Source organism: Oryzias latipes, chromosome 17 (genome assembly GCF_053564925.1).
Source record: "Oryzias latipes strain Hd-rR chromosome 17, Olatipes_Hd-rR_3.1".
Classification (NCBI taxonomy): domain Eukaryota; kingdom Metazoa; phylum Chordata; class Actinopteri; order Beloniformes; family Adrianichthyidae; genus Oryzias; species Oryzias latipes.
The window spans coordinates 22,393,854-22,407,489 of NC_136253.1; the positions used below are offsets into that span (position 1 = coordinate 22,393,854).

At 39.4% G+C, this 13,636-nt stretch overlaps 1 protein-coding gene across 2 annotated transcripts in view; it reads left to right on the forward strand.

Annotated features, from left to right (window-relative positions):
* carmil3 (capping protein regulator and myosin 1 linker 3) overlaps positions 1–13,636 on the forward strand; it is a 126,168-nt gene that overhangs the window by 24,950 nt on the left and 87,582 nt on the right. For both annotated transcript variants that reach the window (XM_023965176.2, XM_078935509.1), the window contains exons 3-5: positions 6,614–6,664; positions 8,646–8,705; positions 8,785–8,906. In XM_023965176.2, coding sequence (XP_023820944.1) covers positions 6,614–6,664; positions 8,646–8,705; positions 8,785–8,906 — 233 coding nt within the window. The remainder of the gene's footprint in view (positions 1–6,613; positions 6,665–8,645; positions 8,706–8,784; positions 8,907–13,636) is intronic.

The following is a 13,636-nucleotide window of genomic DNA, read 5'->3' on the forward strand; positions in this document are numbered from 1 at the left end:
AGTTGAGATTTATAAAAAGCAAACTTGACGGGAAAATGTGCGGTCCTTCATGCAAGCTCTGACCCAGGCGTACGCACAAAAACGGGTGAAATGAGAAACGGCGACGCCGTCGGCAGATGGAAGAAACACGTGAAAGTGAAAATGACAATCCTGCCTCTCATAAATAACATGAAGACTTCACAAAGCAAGTCTTACAATTAGCAGCCTACACCAACACCCGTTTGATCAATCAGCAGTGAAACAAACAAAAAAAATCAAACGAAAATTACAACAGAAATTCAAATGAACACTTATTTGCAAAAAGAAAAGTGAAATATGTTCTGCAATATTGGCATGTTGTGCAATTCATCCTCATAAATAATATAGTTAACAGAACGAAATAATGTACAAAACTGATATTCCCGTTAATGTGTCCGCCTGGCGGAGCAGATATAGGTACGGGCGTGCGGACGGACGGACGGACAGACGTACCAATTGTCCACTGGGGAAAGTTGTTTTCAGAGCAAAACATTTCTTCATAAGCTATGGAATTATGGTATTCATGCATATGCCTTTAGTTTGTTTTATTTTTGATAAAACAATGTATGGCGTATGTCTCCACCATTCAGAAAGCAACAAGAAATTACATTTGCGCTGATCAATTTCCCATTTCCACGTCGATTATTACCGACATCTGTAGCTTGTCAGATGTAATTAAATGGAGGGAAATAAAATGCCCCATCACAATGCGTAATCGCGCACAATGGCTGATCTTGCGCTCTTAGAAGATGTGGTAAATGGAAGAATTCGGAGTGAACGCATCTTTAGACAGCAAGAAAACTTGCTGGCAAACGAGGACGAGTGGCTTATGAGCCGGTTCCGACTTCCTCGAGCCGTCCTGTTGGACCTCTGCTGGCTTTTGGGCAGAGGAGCACTTGGAGGAACTACGCGTGTCACCCGGTGCATCTGGCGCTCAGGGGGCCCCGGTGCGCCCCCCCCCCCCCTCCTCCCGATGGAGCGCTAGAAGTTTTTTCGCCTCGACTTTGATGTCCGACCATTTCTTTTTTATTTCGGCCACGGCCCAAGGTTGTGAGGCTACAGCATTTTCGGCGTCTGCCACCGTCTGCCACTCACGTGCCTTTTTGGCATTAGTAATGCCCACGCTGTGCCCTCCAAACAACATTTTCTCCTCTTTTCCACCTCGCCAACGATAACTTCTACTTCACATTGAGTGAAGTTACGTTTTTTTTTGATTTCCTCTCTGTGTTTGCCGTGGTTTCCCAATCAGTGAATATTCATTTGTGGGCGTTTCAAGGACTATTTATGGGCAACTATGGGCGTGTCATGAAGCCGCAAAAGCTGCATTTAGAATTGGTTGTGATTTATTAAGGGAAAGATGCGTAGGATCTGCGTGCGCACGGTTTTATAAATCCGAATATTTCTGTGCGTACGCACGTCCTATGTTTCATCCGTACGCCACTTCTGACGCAAATCCTACGCAAAGTTTTATAAATGAGGCCCCTGGTGCGGTGTGTCGCGCTGCACCAGGTAACAAATAGTCTGCATCGCGCCGCACCACCACTGCAGTCAAGACTCTGCTATATAAAGCGATATATACTGTATATATATGCTGATCTTTCCGATGGGTTGAATAAAGCATCAATTCAGAGAAAAAGTTCAACTCTTACCGCTTGTTTTTGTCCAAAGGAAGCAAAAGGTTGTTTTAAAGAAGCCGGCGCAGTGATGCATAACATTTAAGCTAGGTGACCGGAACTTCTTTTTTCACCGTGCTGTTATATTGTGGTATATCACTTTTTAATGCACACCCAGCAGCCAATCAGAATCGAGTATTCACCCGGACCATGGTATAAATGCGTTTTAATAGTAAGGGTGACTAATGAAAGATTTCACACTAGTTGGTTTAAAGGCATAGGTATGCGTTCGTGAACACTATCTGTTTTGTGTACATGTTGACATGTGAACATTTTATGCAGCTAGGAGGTGTGTTGATAACATTTGAGTGTGTGTGGACAGGCCCCGCCCTTTTTGTACTACATTTGAACTGTACCGTAACGATAAACAACCAGTAAACCTGTCTGCTCTATGCTGCTTCATGGTCTTACCCCCCCCCCCTGTCACTATCCCCCCCCCCCCCCCCCCCCCCCCCTGACATCCCTCCCTCTTCTTTCCTTCTTTCCTTTTCCGTCCGGTCCAACACCAAAGATTTTCAATCATGGTTGAAATGAATAAAGTTTGGCCTCAATTACAAAAGGGGTTTGTTCAGTCACACCTTTGGTTTGTCTGAAGATTAATAACCCCTCTTGTTAAAGTAAAATATGTCCAACACAAGAGGCCCTCAGCTCTCATCTGCCTGCCTAGCTGTTGGACAGGACAAGTAAAAAAAATAAAAATTGTAAGGGTGACTAATTTATGCCACAAGTTAAAAAATAAACCATTTATTGATGGTTCACCCTATAATACCTATAAATCAACCATTTCCATCACACAAAAATAGTTGACTTTTTACATTGATTTTCTTGTACTTTGAACACTTTTGCTTTTTAAGCCACACATAAACAACAAAGATGTGTTTTGACTAATAAATATATGTATTCTTATTGTTTCCAAGTGTCTGAATTTTTGTGGGATTTATATCATTTCATAATTTATTAGAAAATAAAAAGTCGTGTTGAGAAAACACTTAAATTTTATAATCTTCCACTCGTCTCATGCCTCCAGCCAAGAGTCAGAAGTTTTCAGCTCATTAATGGTCTTCATTGTGGAATAATGGACTGCAGATGGATTGATGGTTTTGGTTGGATTCTGGGATCATTGCTGCTGTTCTTCTTTCTTTCTTGGTTCTGTTGTAACACATATGCAAAAGCTGCTAGTCCTTAAACTCACTGCAAATGTTTTTGTTTCTTGAACCTTCAATTAAAGCCAGTTTTTGCGCTGTGCTATGCTGAGTCTTGAGAGAAAAGATGTAGTTTAGTTTTAGCAATTGTTTTGACTTTGTCTTTGTGAAGCAGGACATTGTAATTCCTTTTTTTTTCATTATTTCAATTTTTATTTTGCAGATACATTTTGATGTATCTTATAATTTTAATTGAACAGAAGTGGCTCAGTCCTTTTTTTGGAGCTTCTTTCAGAGTTTCTTACCAAGTAATTTTGTTCTTTAAATAATGCGGCATCTCCTGTTCTTGATCTGTATGGCAGTTTTTGATTTAAGACCCTGCATGACTTCATTATTCACATATTGTAAAATTACTACCTTTTTTTTTGACAAATTTACTTCTATTTTTTTCTTTCTTCGTGCAATAGCCTACCCTTAAAACTACAACATCCAAGACACGTTTTATTTTGTACTGATACATATCTTTAAATTTCTCAATATTTTAAAAGGGAATGCAGATTAAGTTTCCACTAAACCACAGCGACTGGAGTCAACCTCAAGCTGTGAACCATAAGTCCAAGTCAGTCTTTGTGATGGAAATCCAACCAATGGTGACAGCTCAGCCCATGCTTATAGCTTGTTTTTTTAACTCTCATTTGATTTCCTGATCAAATTTATTATCTTTATCAAGATTCATAGACGGGTTAAACAGAAAAAGGTGAAGTATTTTTGTCATAAAATATTTATTTACAATAATGACAGTTTTTTTTTGTGTACAAGTCGCTCTGGAGTATAAGTCGTACTTTGGGGAAAAACGTTTAAGGCTTCTGAATCGTTGTCATGACACTATGATTTTGAGAGATCAGGTTTATTTATTTTTTAATAACTCTAAAGAAACATCGGTTATCATGTCTGTTTCTGGTTTATAAAATCATTCTGTCTTTTTTTAAATTAATTAATTTTTTTAAGGCTGCAGGAGACGACGCTTTCAGCTGTTCATCCGTGTCTCTGTGAGCCAGTTTGATGACCTACTGTCAAACAAAAATAACAAAGCTTCGATGCAATTAAGACAAATATGATAAAGTTATGGAGAACGGTCAGACTCTCCTTCACGTTTGTTTGGAACAGCACTTCTTCTTCTGTGTTTCTGTTAATAAATACTAATACACACCCCTACAGGGCCTTCTAGTAGTTGTTAGTGGGAAAACAACGCATTTTTGAACGAATATTTGTGTAAAAAGAATTCATACATATGTCGCACCCCTGGCCAAACTATGCAAAAAAAACAAAACAACTTATACTCCGAAAAACCCAATGTGTTCAACAGTGATGTACACTTTCAGTTGCGGTTTGGAAATATGTTTTAGTTTCTGCGGCACGTAGTCCATCCGAGTAAGAGGAAAAAAAAATTGGAGTATTGATTGTCACTTATCGTTCAACACAATGTGATTGATGCATGAAACCAGGTGAAGGTCTTTTCAAACATTAGAGAGCTTACATTATTTATGTCTTTGTTTTCGGAAGACTGGATCAGGTTCCAATTTTTTTTCTATATGCTTTAAAATGCTTTTTTTCTTCTTATTTATATATAGATGTTTCACTTCTGTTTTTTTTCTTCTCTGAGATGTAAGATCATCTTCTGGTTCCTGGTCTTATGAGTGTTTTCAAACTTGTCAGTGAGTTTTTATTCGACAAGCAATTTTCTGTGAAAGCATCCACCCATTTATTATTTTTCTTCCATGGTGGGAGTTGTTATTCAGTCTCTGTGGGAGTCTGTTATGGATGTCTATGTAGTTAAGACACTGAGTTGATCTGTGAGGCCAGCTTCACTGGGAGTTTGCATGGTATAGCACAAGATAATCAGAAGACTCAATTATCAAGAGGGAAATATAGTGGCTCTGTCCTTTTTTTTTTTTTTTTTGTGTCGCCTCCCATCTCTCCTTTGTGCATTTCGTTTTCTTGCTTCCTCTCACTACTTCTCAGCGGGGCACCATTAGCCATTCAGCGCAGAGAGGCCTTGAGGAATTGAAAGCGACAGAGCAGAAAAAGAATAGAAAAACGGAATCGGGGAAAGGAGACGGAGGACTTGTGAGGATGAACGGAGAGGTTAGGACAGGCACACCACAGACGGGACAGTGTTGCACAAAAAGACCAAGATTTGAAAATAAAGTGAGGAGATGGGGGGGGGGGGTGAATAAACACATCACCAAGGAGATGAGGAGGGCGGGAGGAGGAATTATGGAGAGTTTGAAGTTTGGCTGGAAATAAGCAGAAAGAATCGGAGGAGGGGCTTGGGATGGGTGAAGAGGCATGAGGTATCCTAATTGTATGTTTCCGAATTATGAATGAGTATAATTGGTGACTGAGGCTATAAATGTATTCATGTTTTGCTTATCTTACTTTGTCCCAGACACATTCAACTCTGGATGCTTTTGTAAAGCAGGGGACTAAAGCGCTATGAGTTCCATGGTTTTCTGACTTAACGTCCTATTTGATAAGAACGTGTAATGTCTTCAATGAAAAATAAAAAACATATATTTTTTTCTAATATTTTTGTGTTTTAATGCTATTTTTGTGTTTTTTTTTGTAATAATTATTTTTTGTTTTCGGTGTTGATTTGTTTTCATGTATTTCTTGCTATTTTTTTTCTTTTTCTTTCAAATGTTTTCTTTTTTGTGGCAATTTATTTTCTCTTTGTTTACATTAATTTTTTTGGGGTTTTTTTTGTTAATTTTTTTCTCTCATTTTTTTGTCCATTGTGCTTATTTATTTTCATGTTAATTTCTTTGTGTTTTGTGTTCTAATTTTTTGTGTTTTTCATTTTGACATTTTTGTGTTTTTTTTGCAAACTTTTTTTGTTTGTGGTCATTATTTTCCATGCTTATATTTATTAAGAAAGCAAACAACTACAAACAGGCTGGGCACTAACTTCATCTGCTAAAACCCCACTCCGTGGCCGTGTCATAGACAGATCCATGTCCATTTTCTTTGTACTCATACCGGTATCGCTTGTCTTTGTTGTTCTTCCTACGTTCTTTATCCACAAACATTAGTTTAGTTTTTTTGAGCAGATAAATGAGGTTATAGTGACCAGCCTGTTTGTAGTTCTTAAAAACCCTCTCCAATAAAAAAACACAAATGTGGTTTGAAGAAAAAAAAATTACACTCTTTCAAAATTGAGTACAACACACTTCCATAATTGAACTATATGTCTGTTTCATTATCATTCAAAGAATAATTTTTAGTTTTTTTGTACTCAAACAAAACCAAAATAAACTATTTAAATCAAATTATGTATTTTATAATTACAACTAACCAAGAAAGCAGCTTTTTTTTAAAGGTAAATGTCAATTCTATTTAGATTATTCCGTTTTTCCAGTCAGATTTAAAAGCTTTTTCACCAGAAATTAAAAAACATTTTTATTTTTCCTGTCTGCGGTCTGTTGTTTACCTCTGCAACATTTATGCAGCTGTCACAGTAGAGGTTCTGTTTGAAATATTTCACTAGAATAAATCATACTTCATAACTCAGTTGTATTTCTGTCACTAATATTTGTGCACATTACTTCTTTCATTAGCTTTTTTCTGTCTAGTGTTTTGCATGACTTATGACCCTTCCAGATGAACTGTAGAGATGATTTTTTTCCCCCAGAGATTCTTTTTTCTTTTCCCTTTTTTTTTAAAGAATAATTTACATTTTCCTTCTTTGGTGACAGAAAAATAAATGCGTTCTCCCCGCAGGTCCTGGCAACATGGAGGCTGTATCTCTTTGCTGTCAAAGTGCCCACCAAGGTAAATGTTCCTCCCAGTAACATTTTATGACTTTCACTTGCCAACTGAGGTAATTTGATAGAGTTGAAACAAAAAAAAAAGAAAGAAAAATGCTGAAGATTTTCATTGCAGGAGAAAGGATATATAAGCTGGATGACTGCGCAGATGATTGCGACTATGAATAATGGTGACGATAAAGATGATCGGGGCCAGGGTGCATGAGAGGAAGTGGAGATTTTATATGAAATATGTTTATTGGCATATTTGGCAAGAGTTGAGAAGTGTCACACTTTTAGAGTTTAAATTTCTAATTAAATCAGGTTTTATGTCCAAGTGGTTTTTATAATATTGATTTTTTTTTTCCACAAACTGCGTCCTGCAAGGACATAAAACTCATTTTGAAAGTATGCTTTTCTAATATTTAACTTTTTCTTCTAATGGAAAGATGCTTCTTGTTGACACATCCTGTTCTTGACTCTACAGTTTCAGCACATCTGAAAGGTTATTTTTGATTTTTAGTTATTTTAAAACTGTGGATAGGTTTTAGAACTAATGTTTAAGTTTCCATGCGTTTTTAATTGTAAAGTTATTCATAACAATAACTGTTGGTTTTTTCATGTGTTAATCCACATGTATGATATACGTCTTAAAATCTGGACAACTTTAATGCTTCGTTAACTGACGTGATGCGTTCAAGAACACAGTTTTAGCACGTCTAGCATATGGTGTTCACACTTGTCTGTTGGTACCCAATGCAAGCGCATATACTTACAGTTGGAAGACAATTGGTGTGAAATATCGTAGCGGCGCAAATCTTGCAGAATTTTTCTTTCACAGCTTTTTTCCGATATATGAAAGACTCTGTGTCGTATAATTCTGTCGCAATTTTTATTTTTCATCTACGATCAATTTGCAAACGGTTAAAACGTCTGTGAATTAAAAAGGACGTCATCCTCACGTCACTACCAAATCCAAGCCCTGATTGGTCAAACTTTCAAGGTGCGTTCAATGGCTGCACGTTTTGTATGTAAAGCGGTCTTACAAAATGGCTGGAAGGCCCGTTGCCGAGGGCGATAGGAACGTGGCTCAAGAGAAAACAATATCCAATTTGTGCAAGAAAGTAAAGAGTTCAGCATTTTTTTTTCTTTTAAGCCTCCTGATAATAAATTTAATCTCAGAAAAGACAGGTTTTTAAAATAATTTCTCGGGGGCAATAAGAGGTAAAAATGTTGAATAAATTTGGGTAGCATCAGGATTTTGAATTGTGCCTTAATTCTATGGTTTAAGGCTGCACCATCGCCTAGAGCGCAGCCTGCAATGAAAACCTCCAAAAAATGTCATAATGTAAGATGATTAAAATAAAAACTACGATTTTCTGTCATTTGACTGCATATTTACATTTGGCGGTTTTATTGCAGAGTGATGCAATCCTTTATTTACTAAACTTTCCAAAACTTTGGCTCAAAACAGAAAGTGTTGCGCTTTGAATAACGGTAAAAAGATCACGCCATTTAGATCCAAACACATTGCTAAAAACACCGAAGCATTCCCAAAGGTAAATATTTGGACTATTCTGAAAACTTCATCCATGAACAGTGATTAAAAGGAATCCCCTTAAATCTGTGGAAGGAGCTGGAAAATGTGGTCTGGTTGTGGAACCAGTCAAGCCTGAGAAAGTCTTGGCTGTTTGCTCACCAAAACTCAAGCAAAAGACCTTTTGACGTGCAAAGATCTAAACAATTACAGAATTCATATCAGTGCAGTGAATCTCACATCTTCTGATGAACAATTCAACAACATGGTCTGATTTCCACTTCTTCTGTTGCTATTTTATGTACTTTTTCAGTTGTGCATGACTTCACCTATCAGTTTTGTTTTTTTATGTATATTTTAAGCAAATTATGCATCATTTGAGGATTAACATATAAAACCCTTTAAGGATTTCTTGGTAGATATGTCTGGAAGGCAGTTTGACCCACTGACTGCATCTCCTCATTTTCAGGTGGAGGTAACTTTCAACTTTTTGGAAATCAGGGCAATGAACACCTACCCCGAACACCAGGTTTGACGCATTTCTTCTGCTCCGAGTTATCGTTTGAAATCAAATAATTACAGGTGGGGGGCGCCATTTCCACCTACAGGTTGTCATCGACACAGACAAGACTACGTACTCGCTGAGACTGCAGACGCAGGAGCAGCTGGATCATGTGGCCAGCCACATCAACTACGCTCTCTCCCGGGTCTTCCACAACTCTATTTATGCGTAAGTCTTCACTGGAAAGCTCCAGTCTTTGGCCGTTTTTGTGTTTTGGGAAGAAAAAGAGAAGTTGGCAGACTTTTAGGACTCGCCTGTGGGCTGGGACGTTTTCACGTTCATGCCTTTTCTTTCTTCTGTTTTTTTTGCCTCGTTTAATTTACATGAAGTCCATTTCTGTGTCAAAGCTTAAAAAAAAATCAGAATGACTTCAGCTGAATGAAATCGGCCAGCTGGCATGGAGGTACACGTTTAGCTGCACCCACTGTGGTGTTCTTGCATTTTAAATCACATCATGTTGCAAAACAGACAAACAACCCAGTTCGCTGATGAGAATATTGAACCCTTCAGTAAGGAGGATCAGCTTAAAGTGAACTTAAAAAAAACAAAACAAATGTACCTTTTAAAAACAGAAATTCATCTTCTAAAACCCGTTTTGTCCCTTTCGGGGTCACAAGGCTGCTGGAGCCTATCCCGTCCACTCGTGGGCGAAGGCAGAAAACATCCTGGACAGGTCGCCAGTCTGTCGCAGGGCCACGATCACACACCCATACACACTCACACTCATACCTATGGACAATTTAGAGTAACCAATGAACCTATGAAGCATCTTTTTTGGACGGTGGGTGGGTCTGAGGGCAGGGATGCCCAGTTTAGTTTTGTCTGTTTAGTTAGTTTAGTTTTGGTATTTTTCTATTTATTCTATTTATTCACGATCCTTTTGATTTTATGTTTTGTTTACAATTACCGTTACAAAGCCTGAGACGACTGTTGTGATTAAAATTGAATTAAATTGAGGAAACAGGAGGCCCCACCCATGCACGGGGGGAACATGCAAACTCCACGCAGAAAGGTCCCCCATTAATGTTCTGTTTCAAGTCCTTCTGGGAGGCAGGAGCGCCAACCGCTGCCCCACCGTGCAGCCCTGAAGGTACACACCAGCTGCGTTTCCATTGACTATGAAATTGTTCAAATTGGATTTTTGATACTAAATTAACCTAATGGAAACCAAAAAAAACTTGCCTTTTTTTGGGCGGGAAAAAAAAGGGTTTGCATTTGGAGGAGGGGATTTTTGAGGCGTATCGAAATCGACATATTTAGCAAAACTGCAATAGAAACACTTTTTTTTTTCAAATTTAATGAGTCATGTGACCAACCACCGGATGGAAATGCGCTTCTTGGTAGGAACTGACCGCCTTGGGTGCTGCACTGTGGGCGCCACAGCTCATCAAAGGTTGAGCGTGTCATGGATCCACAGCTCCTCTGTAACCTTACCAACCATGATATCCGTAGCCGCTCCCACGTGTACGGAGCTCGCTACCCCATGGCCTGAATAATATGAGTGCCATAGTGCCGTGGTAGAAACTTGAATGTATCGGCTGTACATCAATTACATTCGTCGCCATGTTTTTGAATGACTTATCGCGTGAGTTGGTTTGTTTTTGTTCGCATAATTATGATTGAAAGGTTTAATAATTCTGTTTAATAATTCTGTTTTTCTAGAATTTCAATTAAGGTTTTGTGCAAATGCGTAATAGTAAAGTAGCTCCTGTCAACCTTAAGGAATTATTGAAAATTTGATAAATAAAACAGTATTCAAACTATTGAACATAAAAAAATAATTTGTAAATGTTTTAACTTTATTAAAAGAAAACTTTCAACCTGAAACTGGTGCTAAATGAGAAAATAATGACTATTTGTGACTGCTGCTGTTTTGTTTTTTCAACTTTAGCTTTTTTGTTTTTTTCACTTCCTTCCTTCTTCACTTTCAGTACTTTACAGTTTCGAGTGATCAACTAAGACATAAGACCGATCTTGCACTATTTTAAAGTATGAAATGCATGTTTCATTCACATTTTGGAAAGAAAAAAAAAAAAGAGGCAGCGGGCACAAACAAAACTTTCTGGTTTTTGTGCTAAGCCACGGAGGGCATCAGAGGCGCGTTCAAGAACGGGAGCATAGTGCGTGGTGTTCACACCCGATACTAGTGCATGTCCACCACCTACAGTTGGAAGAGTTTTAGTGCAAAATATCAAAGCGGTGTAAATCTGGTGAATTTGACTCCAGGCTTTTTCTTTCACAGCTCTATTCTGATATATGAAAGACTTGGTGCCATCGACATGTCACTACCAAATCCGAGAAGCTGATTGGTCAAAGTTTGACCTGCTATAACTTTCATCACGTTCAATGGCCACTTTTGTACGTAGAGGCTGAAAACGTTTGCGTGGCTATGGGGGAGTTTTTTTACACGGAGTCCCAAGAAAAGGCGTTTGAGTGCGTTTAGATTGACTTTTCATTGAAGTGGCCGCTTGAACACACATTGCCGAGGGCGGTGTATTTGTTTTCCCTCATATAGCAGCAAAAAAACCACAAAGCTCCTTCTGTTGTTGCTTCATCTGGGTTTATTTGGAATCCTGCGATGTGTCTTCCTCGTTTTGCACCATTGCAAATTAATCTTCCAAGTGAGAACATGGAAGACAACATAAAGGTGCACAGACATGAGATGGAGGCTGTGGTTAACCGATTTGTGCTGCTCTGCTGACATGCAGAAAGCAGGTAGTACAGAAATTGTTTGGATGATTGTTGTGATGATAAAGTGGGGATTAAGGTCACAGATGTAGTTAGGTGTCGTTTTTGATTTGTTGGGAAACAAGATTAAGGGTTGTGCGCTCTAAATATAGAAGGGAACGGTGTGAAAACCCTTTCAAAGGAGTGTTAAAGCTCCGTACACACCGGACACTCTGTGTTTTGCTCACGGTGTTCACACTGGACAAGAAGGGAGGGCCTCTTTTCCTTTTTCCACTCTTTACTAGCACATGTCCACCACCTACACCGCCACCTAGGGGCGGCAGCTGAGCAAACAGATGAGGGCTGAAGGCCTCTTGTGTTGGACATATTTTACTGTTACAACATGGGATCTTCCGACACACGAGGTGTATACTTGAATAAACCTCTTTTGTCATTTCGGCTAAACTTTATTTACACTGACCAAAAATATAAACACAACACTTTTGTTATTGCTCCCATTTATTATGGTATGAACTCAAAGATGTGAAACATTTTCCACATATACAAAATAACTAGTTCTCAGAAATATTGTTCACAAATCTGTCTAAATCTGTGATAGTGAGCACTTCTCCTTTGCCAAGACAATCCATCCCACCTCACAGGTGTGCCATATCAAGATGCTGATAAGACAGCATGATTATTGCACAGGTGTGCCTTAGACTGGCCACAAGAAAAGGCCACTCTCAAATCTTCAGTTGTATCACACAGCACAATGCCACAGATGTCGCAAGTTTTGAGGGAGCGTGCAATTGGCATGCTGATAGCAGGAATCTCCACCAGAGCTGTTGCTAGGGAATTGACTGTCCATTTCTCCACCATAAGCCGTCTCCAAAGGCGTTTCCTAAAATTTGGCAGCACATCCAACCGGCCTCACAACCGCATACCACGTGTAACCACACCAGCCAAAGACCTCCACATCCAGCATGTCCACCTCCAACATCGTCTGAGACCAGCCAATTGGACAGCTGCTGAAACAATCGGTTTGCATAACCACAGAATTTCTGCACAAACTGTCAGAAACCGTCTCAGGGAAGCTCATCTGCATGCTCGTCGTCCTCATCGAGGTCTCGACCTCACTCCAGTTCGTCATCGTAACCGACTTGAGTGTGCAAATGCTCACATGCAATGGCGTCTGGCACGTTGGAGAGGTGTTCTCTTCATGGAGGAATCCCGGTTTACACTGTTCAGGGCAGATGGCAGACAGCGTGTGTGGCGTCGTGTGGGTGAGCGGTTTTCTGATGTCAATGTTGTTGTATGGGCAGGCATATGTTATGGGCGTAGATCACAGGTGCATTTCATTGATGGCATTTTGGATGCACAGAGATACCGTGACGAGATCCTGGGGCCCATTGTTGTGCTGTACATCCAACAACATCACCTCATGTTGCAGCATGATAATGCACGGCCCAATGTTGCAAGGATCTGTACACAATTCTTGGAAGCTGAAAACATCCCAGTTCTTTCATGGCCAGCATACTCACCGGACATGTCACCCATTGAGCATGTTTGGGATGCTCTGGATCGGCGTATACGACAACGTGTTCCAGTTCCTGCCAACATCCAGCAACTTCGCACAGCCATTGAAGAAGAGTGGACCAACATTCCACAGGCCACAATAGACAACCTGATCAACTCTATGCGAAGGAGATGTGTCTCACTTCATGAGGCAAATGGTGGTCACACCACATACTGACTGGTTGTCTGAGTCCCCTGACCCCCTCAATAAAACAAAAATGAAGATTTAAGAGTGGCCTTTTCTTGTGGCCAGTCGAAGGCACACCTGTGCAATAATCATGCTGTCTAATCAGCATCTTGATATGGCACACCTGTGAGGTGGGATGGATTGTCTTGGCAAAGGAGAAGTGCTCACTATCACAGATTTAGACAGATTGGTGAACAATATTTCAGAAAACTGGTTATTTTGTGTATGTGGAAAATGTTTCACATCTTTGAGTTCATATCATAATAAATGGGAGCAATAACAAAAGTGTTGCGTTTATATTTTTGCTCAGTGTATATTATATCTGTAACCATTTTTTTCTTGGACCAGACGGAAAAGCACATTAAAAGGTTTAAATAAGTGGCGCTAAAATTAATAAAAATTGTGGAATTTCAGCTAGTGATGTCTGGGCGCCGTCTTGTCAGCAGCCAGGTCTATGGTGATTGAACGG